This window comes from Desmodus rotundus, chromosome 9 (genome assembly GCF_022682495.2).
Source record: "Desmodus rotundus isolate HL8 chromosome 9, HLdesRot8A.1, whole genome shotgun sequence".
NCBI lineage: Eukaryota > Metazoa > Chordata > Mammalia > Chiroptera > Phyllostomidae > Desmodus > Desmodus rotundus.
In genome coordinates, this window is record NC_071395.1 from 39,624,268 (window position 1) to 39,647,422 (window position 23,155).

The 23,155-nt window shown below is 52.0% G+C and overlaps 1 protein-coding gene across 6 annotated transcripts; it reads right to left on the reverse strand.

Moving 5' to 3' along the window:
* Positions 1-2,444: 2,444 nt before the first annotated feature.
* On the reverse strand, positions 2,445-19,030 carry PLIN3 (perilipin 3). Of its 6 annotated transcripts, none has more exons than XM_024568622.3 (9): positions 18,885-18,962; positions 16,600-16,701; positions 16,416-16,497; positions 13,811-14,009; positions 13,563-13,645; positions 11,414-11,711; positions 7,784-7,983; positions 6,117-6,245; positions 2,445-3,297 (listed from the first exon to the last, which is right to left on the reverse strand). In XM_024568622.3, exons 3-9 carry the CDS (start codon positions 16,479-16,481, stop codon positions 2,953-2,955), a joined length of 1,320 nt encoding a protein of 439 aa, XP_024424390.2. In that variant the 5' UTR covers positions 16,482-16,497; positions 16,600-16,701; positions 18,885-18,962; the 3' UTR covers positions 2,445-2,952. The 6 variants fall into 6 exon arrangements, with proteins under 6 accessions (XP_024424390.2, XP_024424391.2, XP_024424394.2 ...); XM_024568623.4 differs by lacking the exon at positions 16,600-16,701 and adding an exon at positions 17,270-17,329 and having other exon boundaries at positions 18,885-18,956; XM_024568626.3 differs by lacking the exon at positions 16,600-16,701 and having other exon boundaries at positions 2,445-3,294; positions 18,885-19,030.
* Positions 19,031-23,155: the final 4,125 nt, after the last annotated feature.

Below are 23,155 nucleotides of genomic sequence, written 5' to 3' on the forward strand. Positions count from 1 at the left end.
GTCTAAGCAGCAAAACGTAGCAGGAGGCACAACCCCAAGCAGAGGCTGGCAAACTTTTCCGACACAGGGTGGGATAGTAGAAATGTCAGGCTTTCTGGGCCATGGAAAAAGAGATCCTCCGTCTTCCCATCCCAGCCTTTAACACAGAGGGGATTTCCCCCGGAGCCACCAACAGGTTTTGTTTGTTGTTGTTGTTGTTGTTTTTTACAAAGAAAAGCCTGCAATTGCTCATCCATCAGAATAGGAACAAACACAAATGAGCAGACTGGATGCTGCCTGTAGTGGATAAACAGTCTTCTAATTACATCAAAACTGACTTTACGAAAGAATTTTGGAAAATACGTTGAAAGCCACTAAGTTCACGGAAACTTGTTACACGAAAATAACTAACCAATACATCCCGTTTTGCAGAGGGGTGGGAACAATGATGAGCAGAGAGGGGAAGCCAATCCGCCAAGCTCCTCCAGCAAGTTGGGGTACGTGTTGAAAGACAAGAACCCCGACTTGCTTGCCAGGCCCTGCGTGGGCTCTGGGGCCAGCCCGCCCAGGTCTGAGACCTAGGTCTACTACCACTTATGGGCCAGGAGACTTTGGGCAAATTATGTGTTTTCTATCTGCCTCAGTTCCCCCACCTGTAAAATGGGGAGATTAGTAGCAACCACTTCGGAGGGCTAAGATGAGGACGAGGCTGACACCCACCTGGGGAGTGCTGGGAAAAGCACCCAATCACGGCCATGCTTGATGCTAGCTGAGCATCTTTAGTACAAAAAGACACTTGCTCCCTCACAGTTAGCAGCCCTGTTTGGGGAACCTCAGTGACTCATTTAAGCAAAAGGCACAAAAATAAGTGTTTGGGAGGAAACCAACTAATTCACTGGTTCTCACCAGGGGGTGATTCTGTCCTCAGGGGATATTGGGCAACATCTGAGGACACATGTGGTTGTCTCGACCTGGCATCAAGTGAACGGGGGCCAGGGATGCTGCTGAACACCCCACAGTGCCCAGGATGGCCGCCCAGAGACAGGGATCCGGCTCCAAATGTGTGCTGTACCAAGGGGGACAAACTCCAGTACCAGGCTATTTAAATGCACAATCCCATGCAACCTTTGCAGCAGAGCTACACTGAAGCTGGGTCTCAGATGATGACACCGGAGGATAGGGAAGCAAAGTCCCCCCCCCCCCCCCCCCCCGCCTAGGGGCCCCCACCAAGGACCAGGAGCTGGGAGCTGGCCAGTAGACCCATGTCCCATCACTGGGCTGGGTCCAGCGATGCCCAGTCAGCACCGAGGAGCACAGAACGCCTGGCCCTCAGGAATGTGCAGCAAATAGAGTGAGCCCAGATTAGTGGCACCGCGGACACAGCTGAGGGGCAGCAACCCTATTCCTGGCCATGTGCTTCCATTTTGTCACCTCTAAAGAGGGGAGACCTAACCTGCAAGGTTGAGGAGATTAAAGGGGTATGTGAGAGAAGCGAGGGGGACAGCCCTGGGCCAGAGTGGGCAAGGAGAGGATTGGCTTCGGTGTTATAAGTAAAGGGCAGCACAGCAGTGGGGACACAGCCAGTGACACAAGTGGACAAGCTGAGTTCTATTCGTGGCAACGTGAAGTCCTGGCACCTGGTGTGAGCTCCCTGCTGCTGCTGCAAACAATGACCACAAACTTAGAGGCTGAGAAAACGCAATGCATCATCTCACAGTTCTGGAGGTCAGAAGTCTGCAATGAGTCTCACGGGACAAAACTCAAGGTGTTGGCGGGGCTGGTTCTTTCTGGAACCTTCAGGGGAAAATTGGTTTCCTGCCTTTTCCAGCTTATAAAGGTGCCTGCATCCTTGGCTTGTGGCCTCATCCATCTTCAAGGCAAACAGCAGAGCATCTTCCCATCTCCACTTCTGCCCTCCCATCTCCTCCACCTCTGACCCTCCGGCCTCCCTCTGCCCTAAGGACCCCTGTGATGACATTTAGGGCACATATGGGTAGCCCAGGATCACCTCTCATCTGCAGATTCCTAACTGAATCCCATCTGCAAAGTCCTCTCTGTCAAGCAGGAAGGTCCCAGGGGTCAGGATGCGGGTGTTTCGGAGAGGTCAGCCTGCCACACTGTTCCCCCCACACCTAAGAAGTTCCACTACAAAAAACGCAGCAGGCTTCTCGCTCTGCTACGTACCTATGACATGACATGACGTGGCCCAGGGGGCAAGACTCCAGCACGCCAGGGTGGGGAGCAGAGGCCCTCGAACCCTGCTCTTCTGCAACGTCAGGACCAAATTCGATGACTCAAGTATGGCAAGCACATTGCTGACAACCATCATGGGTGCCGAACTTCAAGTGCAGTAGCTGGTCCAACCCTGTCCCACCCATGCGAGCAAAGCGAAGATGGGGCCGAGGTGGCCACACAGAGACCCCCGGAATGGCTCAGCTGCTGGGAAAACACACACCCACACATGCTTATACTTCGCGGCAGGTAAAATTTATTAAGGCAACACTGAAGCGTCAGGCACCTATGAGTTGCTGGGCAGGTCTTAGCCCCCTTCTGCTCTAGAATGCACCTAGGGAGCCCCAACCCCACCCTGTGGCAGGAGGCCCACTTCACAGGCCAGAGGTCCAAGTCCAGTCCCTAAAGACTGATGTCTGGGGCCCTGGCTGTAGAAAAGGAAGTGGGATGGGAGAACTATATCCCTGGTTTTTAAGAAAGAAAAAAAAATTTTGGAACCTTCTTCTATACCAATTGTTTTAAAACCTTCTAGATAAACATTTCCAGATACCTCACATTAATGACTGATAAGGTTAGAACATGCTTCCTCCGGCTCAGAGAGGGGGTGGGACTGGTCTGTGAGGAGGACCCAGCTTCCCAGGGCAGCAGCTGATAGGCCGGGGGTTGGGGGAAGGGGGTCCAGGGCTCCTTGCTGGCCCGCTACGGGAGGGACTGAGACACCAAGCCCCCTTACTGTCTATCCTACTTCTTTTCTTCTTGGGCTTTCTCAGTGACTCCGGGGGCGAAGGGTCCCACCACCCATGTGATGGGTGTGTTCTGGGCCACATACTCGACCATGTGGTCAAGGGCCTCCCGGGCCTTGGCAACTCGCTCTCGGCTCTGTGTCAGGACGCTGCCGGACAGGTCCTGGAAGGAATGAATGCCAGAAAAGGTGGCCTGGAGGTCCTCCACCTGGCGCCGAGCCTGCTGCACCTGGTCCTTCACATGGGTGGGCAGCCCCTGGATGCTGGACCCCAGCGAGGCGCAGGTGGCCTGCAGCTGCTGGGCAATGTCCCGGAACATGGTGAGCGTCTGGGACTCGACCTGCTGAGAAGGGAGAGTGGGTGGGGGGCAATCAGGACCATTGCTTTGGGGAAAACTGGATCCAAAGACGGGGGAAAAAGAAAACAGCGGTTCTACCACCGGCCTTCGGGAAATAGGAGAGGCCACCCAGCACTGTGGTCCGGAATACCGGCTCTCAGAGTTTTGAGCCGTGAGATATACACTGGTCAAAGTGAAAAAGAGGCACAGACAGGTCTCCAAAGAAGACACACAGACGGCCGGGAAAAGCATGTGAAATAAGCACGAGAAAAGGCGTTCGACTTCACAAGCCATCCGGGAGTCGCGGCTCAAGCCCACAGTGAAACACCACTTCACACTCACTGGGAGAGCTGACAGAGTCACAAAGGTCACAACAAGAGTCAGCAAGGTGGGGGGCGACTGGAGCCCTTAGACCGGCTGGTGGTTCAGTCGCTGTGGAAAACAGACTGGTGGCACCTCAAAATATTAAACCACCAGGTCACCATGTAACCTAGCAGCACGTCTCCACAAAAACCCGTACCCAAGTATTCCTAGGGGCACTACTCACATCAGTCAAAGTGGAAACAAGCTCGATGTCCACCAACTGGTGACTGGATCACACAACATGGGCCCTCACTGGAATATTACTCAGCCATGAAAAGGGGTGAAGCACTGACCCACTACGGTGTGGGTGGACTTGAAACCATGGTGCTCAGTGAGAGAAGCCAGACACAGAAGGCCACACGGTGTGTGGTTCCGTGTATGTGACATGTCCAGAACAGGCGAATCTTCAGAGACAGGAAGTGGGGAGTGGCTGTTAGAGGTTAGGGGGGAGGGCTGGGGAGTGACTGCTCATGGGCACAGGGTTTCTTTTTGGGGTGATTAGGTCTTAACTGGATTGTGGTAAAAGTCCGCACCCTGTGAATACAGACGGTCCCCAATTTATGATGGTTCAACTTACCAATTTGCAACTTTATGATGGTGCAAGAGTGATATGCATACTTCGAATGTGGAGTTTGGATCTTGTGCTGGGCCAGCAATACACGGTCTGATACTCTCCCGTGGTGCTGGCCGCGGCACTAGAGGATTTTGCCCAACCCCAGGGCACGTCCACAGTGGGCTGGGCCAAGCTGGGACGTTCGGTAGGTTACGTGTAGTGAATGAATTTCGACTTATGATGAGTTTATTGGAACATAACCTGTTGTAAATCAAGGAGCATCTGTATACCAAAAACCAGAGTCACAAAGAATATCTGGAAGAACTCTCTGGCGGAAGTTGTAGGCAGTTTACATTGGGCCCTTGGAAACTCCTGCGGCAGGAAGGAGGTCAGCGCAGGCCTGCCCCGAGCTGCCGGGGAGGGCTCTGGACTTGGGCCTGCAGGCGAGGCACTGAGGAGAGCCGGAATCTGTGTCTGCTGCTGTTGCGTTCGGCAGTGGGGGGAGGGGCGATGGTTTTCTGCAGTTCGGGTCTCAATGTGGAGCAGTGGTGTGTTTATAGAGATATTCGTGGGATCTTTATAAACATCACTTTTGTAGCCATATGTGCTTTACGTATGAACTCATTTAATCTTTTTTAAAAGGATTTTGTTTATTTATTTTTAGACAGGGAGAAGGGAGAGTGAGAGAGAGGGAGAGAAACGTCAATGTGTGGTTGCCTCTCATGTGCCCCCTACTGGGGACCTGGCCCACAACCCAGGCATGTGCCCTGACTGGGAATCGAACCTGCCACCCTTCGGTTTGCAGGCCAGCACTCAATCTACTAAGCTACACCAACCAAGGCATCATTTAATCTTATATATATATATATATATATATATATATATATATATATATATATATATATATAACTTACATATCAGAAAATTCACCCTTCTAAGTGTATGATTCAGTGGATTTTAGTATATTCATGAGGTTGTGCACCACCTCTAATTCTAGAACATTCCACCACCTCCAAAAGGAATTCCCTCCCCTTGCCCTTGGCAACCACAAATTCACTTTCTGTCTCTGCAGAAAGGGACAAATTCACTCGCCTGTTCTGGACATTTCACATAAATGAAATTATACAATATGCGGTCTTTTTTGTCTGGTTTCTTTGGCTGAGTGTAATACACTCATGGTTCATTCACGTCACAGCGAGTGCCAGTGCCTCATTCCGTTTCCGTCTGAGTGACACTCCATCGGATGGACGGGCCACATTTTGTCCATCCCCTCTGGGCTTTTTCCCCTCTCTGCCCATTGTGAATAAGGCTGCTATGAACATTCAAGTACAAGTTTAGCTAGTTTCATCTTAACAGCCCTGCAGAAGGTCCTATACTCCGTTCACCAATGGAGATACCAGGGCCCAGAGAGGTTAAGCTGAGAAGCTCCAGTATTATTAGTACAGACCTAAGACTGGGGAGGAGGGACCATTCAGAATGAGGCGTGAGAATTGTGTAAGGCTTTGGTTCAATGAAAGCTGGGTTGAGGGAAGGTACAGGCGGCCAAAGTCAGAGCAGGTACGAGAGGCCAGTGCTTGGGACAGACTGGAGGAACCAGAGAAAGCTAGTAGTTACTTGGAGCCAGGTGGGTAAACATGAAGGACTTGATGGGACACTGCGATGGGGGAGGGAAGGTTACAAGAGTTTCAAGACATGGCTTAGCAGGTTCAGACACATCACTATCAAGTACCCCAGGTTCAGAAGCAGCCCCCATACCCAAGAATAGAAAACTAGGCTGGAGAGTCCTGAAAGCAGGCACAGGGAGGCGAGGAGGGGGGGAGCACTCCAGGCAGGTTGGTCCTCTGAGCAGAGGTGTGGAAAGGGAAGTCAGGGCCCCAAGCCCCACACGCCCCGCCCCACAGTGGGTTACCTCTTGCTTTGGCAGGTCCCCCTCCACGCCCTGGAGCTGTTTCTTCTGGTTCCAGGTGAGCCACATCTGGGATAGTTTCTCCTGACCCTCCACCAGCTTCTGATCAACTCCCTGCTTGACAGTTTCCATCTGGAGCAGGAGAGAGAGCAGTGAAGGAGGCTGCCTCCAGCACCTGACCAAGGCCAGCAGAGCCCTGTTATTCCAGGAGAGGGGAGATTACACAGGCAGCCCTGGGAGTCCTCCTTTCCTCGGAGATCAGGGGAGGGAAGGTGGGAGGGGCGCTGTTTTCACATGGTTTCCACAGCGACAAAGTGGCCATACATTTTCTGCAGCTCCTCCCATTTTTGTCTGTTTCTCCCCTCCCTTGCAACTGGACCTGGTCACCTGAGCAGCTGTGGCCACCAGAACACCGGAAGCACAAGCGTAAAAAGTGCTCTCGGTGGAACATCACTCAGCCTTGAAAAGGAAGGAAGCGCTGACATCTGCTACAATGGGGATGAACCTCGAGGACATCACACTTGGCGAAATAAGCCAGACACAACAGAACAAATATGTGCGACTCCACTTTACATGAGGTCCTTAGAGGAGTCAGAGTCACAGAGACACAAAGATGGTGGGTGTCAGGGGCCGGGGGAGGGGATGGGGCGTGTCTAATGGGGACAGACTTTCAGTTTGGGAAGATGAGAGTTCTGGAGCTGGACAATGGGAATGGCCACACAACAAAGTAAATTCCTTAATGCCACTGAGCTGTGCTTACAAATGGTGATGACGGTAAACTTCCTTGTGTGGTTTACCACAACTAAAAATGTTTTAAAAGAGAAGAGATATACTTAGCAGAGGTAGTAACAGCAATTTAGCTCTTTAGGGAACAGAGAAATAAAACAGCTGGGTGGGGGGATTTGACTGTGAAGAGGCAGGGGGACTTTATGGGGTGGTAGTGAAAATCCACTTACATTTATAAAACTCCTCAAATGGTACACTTTAAAAAGGGTGATATTTATGGTATATAAATTATACCTCTATGAAACTGACTTAAAACAAAACAAAAAGAAAATGTGCTTCATGTGTTCTCACTGCACCTGGATCCCTCAGGCTGCTTGCAGGGGAAGGGCTGGCTTGCTGAAGGAGGAGCCCCTGGTCAGCGGCCCGGCCTCCAGTCCACCCATGGGGCTGAACTGTGTCCCCTCCAAATGTGCATGTTGAAGCCCTCACCCCCAGGACCTCAGAATGCGACTATACTTGTAGATGGAGTTAAAGAGGTGATCGAGATAAAATGAGGTCACACTCAATCCAGTGTGACCGGTGTCCCTATAGGAAGAGGAGATCAGGACACAGAAGCTCGCAGGGGGACAACCACGTGAGGACGCAGGAAGAAGACGGCCGTCTACAGCCAGAAAGACAGACCTCAGGAAACTCCAACCCTGCCAATGCCTTCATCTTGGCCTTCCAGCCTCCAGAACTGAGACAATAAATGCCTGCTGTTTAAGCCACCTAGACTGTGGGACTTTGTCGTGGCGGCCCCTGCAAACTCACCCAGGACCAAAGCCCCATGAACCAGCCGCCCAGGCGGATGTGCAGAATGGTGAGCGGTAAGCCACTAGGCTTGGGGAGGGCTCACGAAAGTGAATGCTGCTGTGCCATGCCCCCACGCCCGGGCAGGGCCTCACCAGGCTGAGCGCCTGCGCCAGCTGCAGCAGGGCCTCCTGGGCCCTCTGCCTGGTGTGCTGCAGTTTTCCCAGTGAGTGTTCATAGGCCCGCTGGCGCAGCCGCTCCGACAGGGAGCCCAGACGCACGAAGTAGCTCTGCTCCTGCCGCTGCTGCTGCACTGAGGCCATGTCGAAGCCCTCCACAGATGTGGCGAGGTGGGCTGCAGGGGGAGGCAAGAGAAGCATCGTGAAGGCTGGGATGCAGACAGAGCACACAGCTCAGGTTCTGCTGGTGCACACTAGGGTATGGCCCCTGGGTTTCGCGCAGACTACTCAAGTTTACATGGGTCTGATGCAAGCTTGAGGCCTTGGAGTGAAGAATTTCCCTCCCTTTGTTTTCCTTATCTGCAGAATGGGTATGTTGAGAACCAAACTTCCCAGGATTAAGAGGTCTTAGACTAGCATGAGGGTCTGCCAACCACAGCCCACAGGACACATCCCAATTGCCTCCAGTTTTGCACAAATGGTGAATGCAACAACTACGCATGTTCACTGTATATTGTCTTTGGCTCCTTTCCAACTACAACAGCGGAGCGAGTACACGGCCTCGTGCCCAACGGAGACTGAAATACTTATTACCTGGTCCTTTACGGAAAAAAGCCAGCTGATCCTGTATTAGTGCCTGACTGAAACATACATTTTTAAAATTTAAATGTTTTAATTGATTTTTTTTCTTACACACAGAGAGAGAAACATTGATTTGTTGTGCCACTTATTTATGCATTCATTGGCTGAATGAATGCGCCGTGTCGGGGGATCCAACTCTCAGCCCCGGTGTATCAGGTCAGCGCTCTAACTGAGCTACCTGGCCAGGGCCAGTGTTTTTTGTTTTGTAGGCTATACTCTGCCTCCATTACTCAGCTCTACCATTACCAGTGTGAGGCAGCCATAAACAAAAATGTAAACAAAGGGATGTGACTGTGTGCCAATAAAACTTTATTTACAAAAGCAGGTGGTAGGCCTGATGGGGCTTTACGGTTGGCTAGGGAAGAGATTGCCTGGAACAATTATTTCATGCTGACATTTAAAAAACTGAGCAAAAAGACATGGGACACTTCGAGGAAGCAAAAATAAATGCATTTTGAGAAAAACAGATTCCTCTCTAATCTCCCACCAAAGATGGGTTTGCAAAGACTAAGCAGAACTAGCAACATTTTTAACCCACCCTGCTGATGTCTAGAACTTCTCCATGGCTCTCTGGGAGCCCTTGAGCTCTGCCCTTGGAAGAGAAAACAGCTTTGTAACTTAGGCCAAGGATATTTGGCAGAGTCCTGGCATGTCTGAGCAAGCCGGTAAGGCCCCGAGGAGGGACAGGTGCCCTTGGCAAAGAGGAGAACCCTCAAGTGGGGGGAGGAGGGCTGCCCTCCTAAGGAGCCCGAGCCCCTGACTAACACGCCTGGTTCTAACAGGGCACTGCAACAGCTCCTCACACCCTCATCTACTGACTACCTAGTACCCTAAGCACCCATGTGCACAGTGCTCTCACCCTCAGTGGACAGATGCAGAAAGGCAAAGCCGCTCAGATGGATCTGTTCCCTGTTGTGGCTTTCAGGCCTGGCTCAAGACCTTCCTCCAACAGACCCTGCTTTCTCCTCCTGCCTTCAGGGGCCAAGGTCCACAGCTGAGTCTTACAGAGGAGGAGCACCTACTATGGGCCAGCCAGCACTGAACTTGGGATTCAGTAGGGAAGACATCAGCCAGGTCCGATCCTCCAAGAGGTTCGGAGTTGGGTTTTGAAAACTCAAAGAACAAGTGACACATTACACTCAAGCCACACGCTGCAGGACTGCCTGGGACACCGAGCTGCTCCAGAGAGCAATGGACTCCCCCTTCCACTGAGGGTTCTTAGGGAGGGTCATGGGGACTCACAGCCAACTCTAGGGGGACTCCAAGCGGCTGAAAACAATGGGGCAAATGAAGTGTCAATAAAATAAACATTTCGGGTTGGAATATGTTGTGTGAATCCACATATTCAAGCGTATAATGAAAAAACCGCTGTGGACCCTTGGAGGGCGCTGGTGAACCAGCCAGGATGCCAAAATAAATACGCCATTTTCCCTGCTTTTCCTCAATAAACTGTACCTCGGGGTAATCGAAGTTGCAGAGAACTTCCTCCACAGAAGCGTTCCAGCGACAGAGAAAGAAGTGATACTTTTAAGAGCAACCTGTGGCAATCCCAGATGGAAAAAGGGATGGAGATAAAGATCAGCTGTTCGCCCATCAGGGAACCGTGTGATTCCATTTATATGAAGTTCCAGAACAGGCAAAGCAGTGATTCTCATCCGGGGGTGATTCTGCCCATCAGGGGACACTGGGCAATGTCTGGGGACATTTGTGGTTGTCACAACTCGGGGTGCTCTTGGCATCGAGTAGGTAGGGACCAAAAAGGCTGCTCAGCCTTCGCTGTGCCCAGGATGGCTCCACAGAAGAGTGATGCTGTAGCTGGGAAACCGTATCTAGCCTGTCTTCAACTTTTTTCTGTTCTCCAAATGTTTGGCTCTTCATTCAAACACACCAGTCCTGGCCAGTGGGACAGGGCCAAGCTGCACTCTGGAAGGAGCATGGTGTCTACTCAGGTGCAGCCCCCATGGGCCCTCGGGGCCATGGGCCTTGGAGGCTGATGCGCCAGCACACTGACAGTCTTTGGCGTGTGCACAAAGGAGGGCTGCCTTTCAAACATGGTGTCAAGAGCCACCACCAGGGCCATGGGTGTCCGAAGACAAGTACAGACCATGAGTAGGACCAGCTGCTTGGTCTCCAATGGCTTCACCCCCAGTTTGTCTATTTGTCTTCATTTCTGCCCCAATCTGGTTCTGACTCCATTTTCACTGGCCTGGACAGGGGCAACTTCCTCTGCCCTGGTCCCTCAGCTCTCACCCTTGCTTTCCAGTCTGTCCTCCCTGAAGCAGCCACCAGAGGGCGCCTGTAAGCATATGAATCAGATCCAGACCCTCCTCTGCCCTCAGGCCCCCACCTCCCCTCCCACCTTCCTGGGGGTAGGACCCTTAGTCCTCCCCTTGGCCCACACTGCCCTGCATCACCTGCCCCTGTCCTCTCCCCCGGCCCTCACTTTCTCTCTCTCTCCTCCTTGCTCATTCTGTTCCAGCCACAGGGGCTTCCTGGCTGTTCCTCCAACACACTGGCAAGGTCCTGCTTCTGGGCCTTCGCATGTGCTGTTCTCTCTCCCAGGACCACTCTTCCCCTAGACATCCAAAGGGATACCCCCCTTCCTCCTCCAGCTCTGCGCTCAGACGCCTCCTTCCCGTGGGGCCTCTAAGAATGTAAACTTCCTCCTCCGCGCTGTGTCCTGAAACCCTCCCACACCCCCTCCTGACACGCTGTTCTCTTCTCTCGAACACTGGTCATCGCTTCTGTCATCAATTCTACAAAGGTCACTGACTGTGCCCCTGTGTCTGGGGCAGGGCCTGGTGCTCAGAGGCTGCTTCAATCCCTGCAAATCACCCAGACTCTCCCCTGCTGTTCCCTCACCACCACTCCCGGCCTGTCTGTTCATTTAAATGTCCACTCAGATGGACAGACTCTGGGCGGCTGAGAGGGTGAGAGGGCCCCAGGCCCATGGGCCACACTTACCCAGCTCGGAGTCTGTCATAGGCAGGTGGTTGTCCACCCACTCCTCTGACTTGCCCAACACGGTGTCCACTCCGCTCAGTACCATCTGGCCCACGCGGGACCCCATGACTGTGTGGACGCTGCTGGTCACCACGGACTTGGTCATGTCCACTCCACTCTGCACAGCTCCCCGGGTCACATCTACTGCCTCTGTCATTCGGGTGGCCACTGTGTCCTTGGCACTGGACACCGTGTTGGACACAGCTTCTCGGGCCCCAGACACCCTGGACGACACAAGTTCCTTGGTATCCGCCAGGACCTACGAGTCAGGCCAGCATCAGCATCTCTGCATGCCCTCCACACCTGGGTAGCCCCACCCCTGCACCCCAACCTCCAGGGAGGCCCAAGGGTCAACAGTGGCTCCAGTATCGCAGGTAAGACCACTACTCAGGAGTCAGCCAGTCTGGTCAGAATCCCTGGCTTGATACTTCTTAGCTGTGTGGCCTCAGGCCAGTCACTCCCCCTCTCTGTGCCTTAATCTTCCCAGAGCCACACTGTCTAATACAGTAGCCACTAGTTATATGTGGCTATTTAAATTTAAAATAATTAAAACTAAATAAAATGTGATTGGAAGCAGGGTCTCAAAGAGATATAGGTACATCCACGTTCATAGCAGCATTACTCACAACAATCAGAAAGCAAAAGCAACCTAAAGCAATCCGTCCACAGACAAATGGACAAACACAACGTGGCCCATCCAGACAATGGGATGTTTTTCCGCCTTACAAAGGAAGAACATTCTGACATGCTACCGCATGGAGAAGCTTGAAACATTACACTCAGTGAAACAGATTCACAGAGACAGGAAGTAGGTGGTGGGGGCTGGGGGCTGGGGGAGGGGGAAGGGGAGTCAGTGTTCAATGGGGACAGAGTGACAGTTTGGGAAAGTTCTGGAGACGGACGGCGGGGATGGCTGCACAACAGTGTGAGTGTGCTTAACGCCACTGAGCTGTGCCCTCGGACGTAGTTAAGATGGTGCATTTGATGTTATAAAAAACCGAATGTAACTTGTGCGCAAATGTTCACGGCAGTATTATTCATAATAGCCAAGAAGCGGAAGCAACCTAAAACGTCCGTCAACAGATGAACGAACAGACAAAACGTGGTCCATCCGTGAACAGGAGTGAGGCACTGATGCTCACTGCAGGGGGGATGGACCTTGAAAATATGGTGCTCCGTGAGAGCAGCCAGCCCCAAAAGGCCACATTTACATGAACTGTCCTAAACAGGCAAATCCAAAGGGACAAGAAGTAAATTAGTGGTTGCCAGGGGTTGGGATGTTTGATGGGAAGGAAAATAACAGCCAAGGTGTGTGAAGTTTCTTTGGGCGGGGAGGAGGTGATGAAATGTTCTAAAATGGATGGAGAAGATTACAAAGTAGCTATTTAAATTTACAATAATTAAAATTAGTAGTTGAGTTCCTCAGTCACACTAGACAACATTGGAAAGACTCAGCAGCCTCACGTGTCTGATGGTTCCCCTACTGGACAGTGAAGACAAAGAACTCGGACCTCAGAGAAAGTTCTACTGGGCCGTGCTACGCTAGAGTCTTTAACAGGGAAGGGAAGGCCTCTGAAGAGGTGTGATTAGAACAGAGACCTGAAAACCTGGTCCACGAAGAAGGAACTGCGTGTGCAAAGGCCCTGGGGTAGGACTGAGCCCGGTGTGCTCATTGCCCTCGCTTCTCCCAGTGCCCCAGAACGAGTGCCATGCGGGCAGGAACCGTTTCCACCGCTGTGCCTGTATGTGCAAGCACGATGTCACTGACTGGGAATAAGAAGGCCAATGTGATTGGAGTGGAGCAAGAGAGGCGGGTGGTGAGGGCAGGGAGGCAGTGGGGCCAGATCGGGTAGGGTCATGTGAGCGTGGGGAGGGCCTTGGCTTTTCTCTGGGCAAGGTGGGAGACAGGAGGGGGTTTTGAGCAGATCTGGCTGGCTTTGAGAATATTTGTCCAGCTGCCCAGAGGGGAGTAGAGTTGGGGTGCAGGGGCATGTTTAGGGAGGTCAGGGAATAAGCTGTCACATTTGTCTCTTCTAGTTGAGGTGGACCACAGACCCAACACCCAGGTAGGTCCCTGTTCCTTCAGGCTCCCTTGGCGGAAGTCCATTACCTTCTCTGGCGGCTGCTGTAGGATGGGCAGGTTCTCTTCCAGCTTATCGAGCCCCCTGTGAGCGTAGCCACTGGCTGATGTGACTACAGGCATGAAAGAAGACAGAAATATGTTGGTTACCTCACATGAGCATCCCTCGGGGTCCCAGGAAGGTCAGCCACTGGTTTGGGGGTAACAGGGCCAAGGGTGGGGCAGACCCCCGCCCCCAAACAGCCAGGGATGTCCATGTTCTTTGGGACTTCACTCACTCTGGGGCTCCAGCTTGGACAGGATGGGCTGGGCCCCACTGATGGCTGCTGCTGTGAGGGTCTTCACGCCTTTCTCTGCCGCATCACAGACAGTCTTGATATGGGGGTAGCTCTCCTTGGTGGAGGTGTAGGCTGCCGATACCATGCCGCAGGTGGAGCTGATGAGGGGCATGTTGGCCACTCGGTCCACCACGCTGGGCTGCAGGGAGAAGCAGCTGAGGCAGGCTGGGCCGGGGGTGGGGAGGCCGGAGGGCAGGGCCCGAAACTCCGTTGCCTGTGCTTTTGCTCTCGCTTGTGGCCAGGGAAATGGCTCAGCTCGCCCTTGCTTTGGGTCCACAGGATTGTGCAACCCAGGAACTTCAGGGTTCCGCCATGTGCTTCCTTTGTCTTAGCTCTGCAGCTCATTTGTTTGGACGTGACTTTGACACCCACTACATGCCAGGGATTGGTAAGAGATGAGAACTCTACTCTCACACGGTTTACAGTCTAAAGTTGGGGTCTGCTGACCATGGCCCACCACCCGATGTTTTTATTCTTGTGTTTTTTTCCTAATAGCTTTATTGAGATCAAGTTCACACATCATAAATTCCACCATTTTTAAAGCGTACAATTCAATGTTTTTAGTCCATTCACAAGGTTCTGCAACCATCACCATTAACTGTAGTCCTTTTCCATCACCCCAGAGAGGAACCCGTACCCATTAACAGTCACTCGTTCTCCCCTCCCACCAGCCCCAGCAACTACTACTCTGCTTTCTGTCTCTGAGTTTGCCCAGTCTGGACATTTTATATCAATGAAATCATGTATTCTGTGGCCTTTTGTGTCTGACTTTTTCACTGAGTAATGTTTTCAGTGTTCATTCATGTAGTAGTGTATTCGAATGCATATTTTTTTTAAATTGTAGCAAAATAAAGCCCTGGCCAGGTGGCTCAGTTGGTTGGAGCATCAACCCACACCCCAAGAGATTGCAGGTTTGATCCCCAGTCAGGGCACATAATGGAGGCAACCAATAGATGTTTCTCTCTCACATCAATATTTCTCTCTTTCTAAAATCAACAAAACATATCCTTGGGTGAGGATTAAAATACATACATACCTACATAATTAAATAATTATAGTAAAGTAGAGATAACATAAAATTTACCATTTGGGCCATTTGTAAGTGCACAGCTCAGTGGCCGCAAGCACATTCACGCTGTTGTGCAGCCACCACCTCCGTCCGTCTCCAGAACTTTCCCACCTTCCCAAACTGACGCTCTGTCCCCATGAAACGCTCACTCCCTCTCCCCCAGCCCCTGGCCCCACCATCCACTTCCTGTCTCTGTGGATCTGCCTCCTCTGGGAACCTGACATGAGTGGGACCCCACAGTACTGTCTTCCTGTGCCTGGCTTATTTCACCGAGCGTATCTTCAAAGTGCATCCACGTGGCAGTGTGTGTCCCTATGTTATTCCTTTTATGGCTAAACAATATTCCATTGCTGCCTGGTTTTGTAAATAAAGGTTTCTTGGTAAACAGCCACACCAGAATAGGTAAACCCATAGACGGAAAGCAGAGTAGTGTTTTCGGGGAGGGGGAGAAGGAAATGGGAGTGGCTACTAATGGGGCTGGGATTCCCGACTGGGCCGGTGACGCAGTTCTGGAATTACGGGGTGGGGGCGGTTGCACATTGTCACTGTACTTACTGCCACTGCGCTGTGGACTCTTTAAAATGGTTTAAACAGTTATTTTTATGTTATGTGTATTGTACCACAATTTTAAAAAAGATTTTATTTATTTATTTTTAGAAAGGGGAAGGGAGGGAGAGGGAAACACCAATGTGTGGTTGCCTCTCGCACGCCCCCTACTGGGGAATCTGACTAGCAACCCAGGCATGTGCCCTAGACTGGGAATGGGAACCTGCGACCCTTTGATTTGCAGGCCGGCACTCAATCCACTGAGCCACACCAGCCAGGGCTATTTTACCACAATTTTAAAAAAGGAATGAAGCAAATGGGACACACTACATGGATGAACCTCTAGAACATCACACTCAGTGAAAGAAGAATCTCACAGAGACAGAAGCTAGGTGAGTGGCTGCCAAGGAGGAGACGGGAAGGGGTGGTGACTGCTACTGGGCATGGGGTTTCCTTTGGGTGAGACGAGAAAGGTTCTAACATTACGGTGGTGATAACTGCACAACTTGATAGTTCACTAAAAAAGATGACCGAATCGCACTCTTCGTAAGGGTGAGTGTTATTATATGTAGACGATACCGTAATAGTCTATTAAAAAGGGAATTTATTTAAACTGTGGAGGGGGGAGTAGGGACTGACTTCTTGGAAGGAGGACCCTAAGAGAACCTCCAGAGGCACAGCACGGGTGTCTGGGTGAAGTGTCGGGCAGTTTCAGACCGCACTCCTGTTCTCCCGAGAGCCTCTGAGATCCCCAGTTTTCCTGCCTCCACGTGTTAGTGCGACACCTGTTAGGGGTGTGTTGGCTGGCTCTCCCCAGCCCAGTCAGAAAGACGTTTCTTAACCCCCATGTGCTGCCAGCAGCTCCCCGGCTCCGTTCCACGGTACCATGATGTGGGAAGCCTCACCCCATAGATTCCAGACCTTCCTCACCTGCTGTGCCGGTTCTTCAGCTGCCACCTGGGTGTTGGCAGGGGCTTCTGTCTCGTTGGTAGACATTTCTCAGAAGCACGTGCTGTGGACAAATGGACTAGTCAGGTACAGCCTGACCTTCCCCTCCCTCCGACAACCCTTCCCCCAATTCTAAGAGCCCTGCTTCTCAATCATTAACATGCACCTGTGGGCCTGTTCAAGCGCAGGTGTTTATTCAGCAGGGCTGAGAGTCTGCATTTCTGACAAGCTCCCCGTTACTGCTGATCCAGCTGATCCAGGGCTATACCTTGAAGGGCAAGGTCAGGTTACAGCCTCAGGAGGGCTCACCTGTACAATAACTCCAGAGACACCCATGGAGCAAAACCTCTGTGGATGGCAACTTGCCAATAGCTATCAAGTTTCAAGATGCACCTTCCCTTTGACCCAGAAACCTCACTGTGGGGACACTCCCACACTTGTACTGCCAAGTGGGCAAAGGGGGTGTACCTGTGTGGGCCACAAGAAGACACTGGTTAACAACCTGTCTGCCCAGCAGAAGGGGACTAAAGAAAATACCAGGTTAGCCCAGTGCCTGGCAAAAGAATGAGCATTTACATGTAATTGACATGGACCAAGATACTGTACAGAGACAAAGGTGTGAATCTTTAAATGTTTCTTAAAATTGATTTTGAGAGAGAAACGTGGAATTTGCTGTCCCACTCGTTCATGCATTCACTGGTTGATTCTTACGTGTGCCCTGACCGTGGACTGAACCTACAACTTTGGCACATCAGGATGACACTAACCAACTGAGCTACCCTGCCAGGGTGTACAGAATCTTTAAAGAGACACAGGAAACTGTTAAAAGTGGCCACCTTCCAAGGAGGAAGATCAGGTAACTGGGGCAAGCTTCTGAGCCAGGTGGATAATATTACCTGTTCAAAAAAAAAATTAAGCTTAAAATAAAAGAAAAGAAAGTGTTAGAGATACCATGCCTGGCCCCACTGCAAACCAATGAAGTCAGACTCAGGGGAGAGAGGGGCGAGGAAGGCTCCCCCGGTGAGTCTACTGCACACATTTGTAGGTGAGATGGGAGCCACAGGTATGCTTCATTTTCCTGGCCAGGTGAGGAGAGATGGGTGGAAGATGCTCACATCAGATTCCAGGAGTCTCAGTTCCGTCCACGCTGTGCCCTATGTTGGGCAAGGAGCTTCTTCTTCAGAGCACCAGTTCTGAAGTCTCAGCCAGGTTCTAACCCCACTTTGCATCTCACTAGCAGTGAGAGCTTGAAAAGGCATCACCCCTCCTTGGAGCCTCGCTTGCTACATGTATACCTATTAGCCTAGATAACCATTCCTAGCTCAGAGTCCCTGCAGATTGGAGGACATGCTGCACATGTGATGCTTAGCCTGACACATAGTAGTTGCTCAATAAACAGATCCATGTGACACCACGTACATGTGGCTGCCATGTACATAGGGTGAAGCCAGCCAGAAATGAGATTCTTGCTCCTTACTGAGGTACCAACTTGCTACCCAAGCTCCTCAGCCAACTGAGTGAAGAGACATACCTGTCCCTGATGGTCATCACCTGTGTCCCCCTCACCTTCTTCTGAGCCTGAGCTCACCTGGGCAGCTTAGAGGTCCTCCTTTGAACCACTTTAACCAAGAGTGACCATGCAGATGTCCGCACCTCATTAAAGTCCTTGGGGTCCACAACCCGCCTGCAGCTGCCAGAGCAAGAGCTGGCTGGAACTGGGTGGAATCGCGCAGCCCGCCCTGTGGCTGCCAGGATACACTAAGATCCAATTTCCGAAGTCTCCAGAGCCCGGCCCCTCATCTCAGTGCTGACATAGGTCCCAAGGACTCAGATAAGGGGTGGCCTTCGCTCCCCAACCCTAGCCTCGTCCGGCGGCCTTGTGCAATCCTCTGGCCACACCCACCCAGGGAAGGGGGCGGGGTTCGATTCGCCTCCGTCCTTTGGGGGTCAGGAGTTGGGGCAAGGGAGGGCCACAGCCAGCAAAACCATTTGTAGGGAAGGGGGCTCTGCTAGACAGAAGGACGCTCCATGGTGAGTGTGGGGGAAGGCTCTGAAGTTCCAGGGAGGGCGGAATTCCGGTGCAGGACGGGCTGCGGCTTGCCTCCAAAGGGCATTGCAAGCAAAGCAAACACACTTTAAATTTGGCGAGGATGTTGTTTGGTACGGGGGATTTCTCCCCACCGCTCGATACTGCCATTTCTAGGGGACTCTTTCGCAACTCCCCCGCCAAAGTCCCAGGAGTTAAGAGGAGAGCGTTTGAAAGTCTGAGCCTGTTCCTGAAGTTGGAATGGGGGTAGGGGAGGGGTGATCTGCCCGGGCTGGAGACCCTCCCCCAGGCCGCAGAGACCAGCAGAGCGCCCGGGAAGGCCCTCCCCGCCGTTTCCACCCCTGGAGCGTCCCAGCACTCAGTGGGTCCCGTCCCCCACCTCAATCGGGTACCCCGCCTCTCACCGCAGTCAGCGGGACGTCCGGGGCGCGGCCACCACGACTTTGAGGTTATATCTTCAAAACCGTCCAGGGCAGGTCTAGGGCGGGCCTTTATACTGGGACGGGCGCCCGCGAGTGACGGTCCGAACGACCAATCCGGTCGGGGGTCGCCAGACCACGCCCCTCCCCGGCCCGGGACGTTGGAGTCAATAGTGAAGTCCGGGAAGGGCCGGGTTTGGGAGTCAGGCACGCGCCCTGCGAGGGTTTCCCTGGGGTGGGGGAGACTGCTACAGGACGCCGGATTCACCCAAGGGCACCTCAGCCCCACCTACAGACCCTATGAACTTGGCTTTGGGAGGTAAGCGCGAGTCTGGGGTCCCCCGGGCCCCCCTTTCTTCAGTAGCCAAACCGAGGCTGTAAAACTGGGTGTGTCTGGGACCATGTATGCGTGGCGGGCACAGGAGTGAAGAAGTCAAACCCGTCCGTGCATTATGAACAGCTTTAATCACGGCGGTGAACAGATACATCCAATGCCTTCTGCCCTCCCCGACCTGTACACTAATGCCATTTAACTCTCCAACACTGTGTGTTTCTTTATCCTCATATTACAGATGAGAACACAGGATCAGAAGCCGCCCATCTAGGGCAATTCAGGGACCAACTCCTGGATCTCTGACTCCTGTAGGAACCACTTCCTGAAGCCTCGCCCATTTGAATCCCCCCCCCCAAAAAAACCCCACACACAACTAACGTCTATCCTCTTGGCCTATTAACCAGAGTCTCAAACTCAGATGTCCCCAGCGGTCAGCAGGAGGTAAATGGGGTGGCAGCGTGCCCTGCTTAGCGCAGGGCATTGTCCTGTGGAGTCCCACCCCAGGGGTTCATAGATGCACCGGAATTTGCTGTCCTGCCTTTTAGAAAACTACTGGACCAAATAAAACTCAGGGGCCACCAGTTTGCCACCTCTGCTAAATTACTTGTGTATGGGTTGAGGTGAGACTTCTGGAACCCCCAGAAAGAACATAGAAAGAATTGGGTGTTTGTGACTAAGTGCATTTTATTGAGAGGTTCTGCACTCACACTGTGCACTAGAGCTTTCTGAGGTGTTAGGAATGTTCTCGAATTCTGTCCCATTCAATATGGTGGCCACTAGTGCTATATGGCTGTTGCACACCAAGACACTGAAGATTCATATTTAAGTAACCGAGTGCAGCTAGTCAGTTTTGCAAGTCTGGGACCCAAAAATGATTTCAGCAGTAAACTATAACAGATACAAACTTCACATTTGCTTGCAGGCCATTTTTGCCTACCCGTTCATTCACTCAACAATTTTTCTTGAGCTGCTGTGCCGAGTGCTGGGGACACAGCTGTGAGTAAAACAGATCCTGGCCTTGTGGCGCTCACCACGCAGTGAGAGACGGACAGTGAGTGAGTAAAATGCAAACTGAGTCAGGTGGTGTTAAGTGCTACTGAGAAAAGCAAAGGACTGGGATCAGTAAAACGGGAGCCCAACTTTTAATAGGATGGTCAGGGAGGCCTCTCTGAGTGCTATCTGAACCCAGAAGTCAAGAGAGGAGGGAGCCATGTGAAGATTTGGGAAGAGTGTTTCTGATGAAGGGAACAGCATGTGCAGAAGCCCTGAGGCTGGACCATGCCTGGTGTGTCGGAGGTGGCAGCCAAGAAGCCAATATAGCTGGAGCAGGAAGGGAGAGCTGGAAGAGAAGGGGTTGGGGATGTATAGAGCTCAGAGAGGTGAAGTGACTTATCCAAAGTCACACAGCTCTAAAGTCACTGGGAGTCTTCAGCTTCTAAGTGGCCTTCAGTGCCGGGATGTGGCCAAAATATTCTTGGTCAAGGGGATATAACCCAACTCTGATTTGGAAAATAATGTCCTAGTGGTTTTGCCCGTGTCTTCTGAACGAAAGGAGAATAGTCATGCTCATCTCCTTCCCTGGTGTGGGGGTCAACCCCCACCCTCCAGTCCCCTGTGAGCATGTGCGTGTGTGAGTGGGGGAGGGGAAGGAAGGGCAGCTGTGCCACTGCCCCTTGCCCCTGGAAGCCTTCCTGCCTGCCTCCTCAGGCACCCCCATGCTAGGGATTCCGGATAAAATACAGGATGTCCAGTTCACTTCAAATTTCGGGTCAACAATGCGTACATTTTGGGAGTGTGATACATCACATGAGATCAAAAATTCATTGTTGATCTGCAGTTCAAATGGAACTGGGCATTCTTTGTTGCTGCTTTTGCTACGTCTGACAACTCTACCTCCAAACCCGTTCCCTTTCTCCGCCCCAGCCATGTCTTCATGGAAAATCCATCACCTCCCATCCTTGGGGGGAGGCTGTTGGAAGGCAGCACCTGCCCAGGAGCTCCAGAGTGGGAAGTGAGAAATAGTTGCTGTTTTCTGAACTCTTTCATCACATTAGTTAGAGGCATGATTTTGATTTTTCCAACTTTCTGGACGAGGAAATTAAGAATCAGAGAAGAGATACCGTACCACAGTACACAGCCGGAAACAGGCAGCCAAGGGGTTTGGATGGGGAGTTGTCTGTCTTCATAGTCTTTGTTTCTGAGATTTCTGCCAGCTGCCACTTTTGCCTCCCCCCTCTCCTGTTCCTCCTCCTCTCTCTTCTTCCTTCTCCCTCTCCCACCCCGGCCCTCCTCCTCCTCCTTCTCCTCTTCGTCCACTTCACCCCCTTTTAGTGGCAGGACTCTGAAAACTCTCCGGTTCTTTTCCACCGAGGGTAGTGGATGGAGAGGCAGGCCAGCACTATGCCACAAGGTGGCGCTGCTGGCCCCCAACTTGGTCTCTGGTCCGGGTGTCCTCTCTGCCTGCCCTCTGACCCTTCCCTCTGTCCATCCATCCGTCTATCAAGCATCTCCTATAATGTGTGAGCCATGCTGGGCCTTGAGGACCCAGCAATGACTGGATTTTCATCCTTTCGGCAATTATGAAGCATCTGCTGTGTCTCAGGCCCTTGCTGGGCAGCCCTGGGTACACAGTGGTCACCTCCGCCTTCCTGGCACTCATAGCCCAGTGGGGAGACACACAAGGGACCTGCAGGACCACATGAAGACCCAAGGCACTTTTGCCATTGCAAGTCCCTCCCTCCATGAAAAAACTTTTATAAATGATCTTTAACCACTGCATTGGTGTTATTTTATTAATTTTTTTCCTCCTGATTTCTAGAAAAATTAAAATAAAACCACTTTGTAGATCCCTAAAGGTGTTGCAGGACCTGGGTCTCCTGTGTCTGATGGATGAGTTGGCTCTGGTGACCAGGTAGTTAATATATAGGGTGATCGGGGCTGTGATGAGGGTAGAGCCCAGAGGAGGGGCTAGAGCCAGTTGGTTTGAGGATGGGGGGTCCTGGAATGCTTCCAGGAGGAGGTGATGTCTAAACTGAGGCCTGAGAGATGAATAGGGGTCAGGCAGGTGAAGGCAGGGGAGAGCTGTTTCAGTCAGAGGGAACAGGGAGTGTGAAGGTGCAGAGTGAGGCTGGAGGGTGGGGCTCGTGGGGGTAGAGGTGTCAGGGAAGAGAGGTGGAATTAAGAGATAGGTTGGCAAGAGCCAGACTGACAAGAGTCCTGAGGACGCTGGGGAGCCACAGAAGATTTTGGAGCAGGGTCAGCAAGGGCAGGCCGGAGCATTCTAAAGATCTCTTGAGCTGCCCTATGGATAAAGAAGACCTGGGAGAGGAAAACGAGCCCACTTTTTCAGGTGAGTCGTGAAGAAAATGTAGTACTTAGAAAGGTGGGAAGGGGGTGTAGGAGGACATTCCAGCCACTGTGATGCTGATTCATTCAGTATTTATTAAGTGCCCCCTGTGTGCCCTCGTGGGGATATATGGCAGTGAACCAGGCAGAGAAAGTCTCTGTCCTCTTGAGGGAGATGGACCAGACTACAAAGTACACATTACGTAGTCATTCTATAGTCCATTGGAAGGTGGTGTGAGCTGTGGAGAAAAGTACAGCAGGAAAGGGGAGTCAAGGTGATTGCGATTTTAAATAAGGTGGGCAAGGGGGACCTCACTGAGGAGGTGACATTTGAGCTGAGACCTATAAGAGGGAAACTAACTGTGTGGCTCTCTGTTCAAGGTGTGCACCAGGTAGCAGTAACAGTTGGTGCAAAGGTCCTGGGGCAGGACCATGCCTGGCTGTTGGAAGAATAGTGAGGAGGCCTGTGTGGCTGGAGCAGAGAGAGTGAGGGGGAGAGAGGGAGGAGGTGAGGTCAGGGAGGGGATGGTGCAGGTTCTGCAGGGCCTTGGGGAAGTGGGGAGAACTTGGGCTTGTA

Excerpts from the sequence above, each read along its gene's own strand:
- PLIN3 (XM_024568621.3), bottom strand. The coding sequence starts at position 16,481 with ATGTCTACCAACGAGACAGAAGCCCCTGCCAACACCCAGGTGGCAGCT. Across the intron at positions 14,010-16,415 it reads CTGAAGAACCGGCACAGCAG|CCCAGCGTGGTGGACCGAGT; the intron begins GTGAGGAAGGTC and ends TTCTCCCTGCAG. Across the intron at positions 11,712-13,562 it reads TACAGCAGCCGCCAGAGAAG|GTCCTGGCGGATACCAAGGA; the intron begins GTAATGGACTTC and ends CCTGACTCGTAG.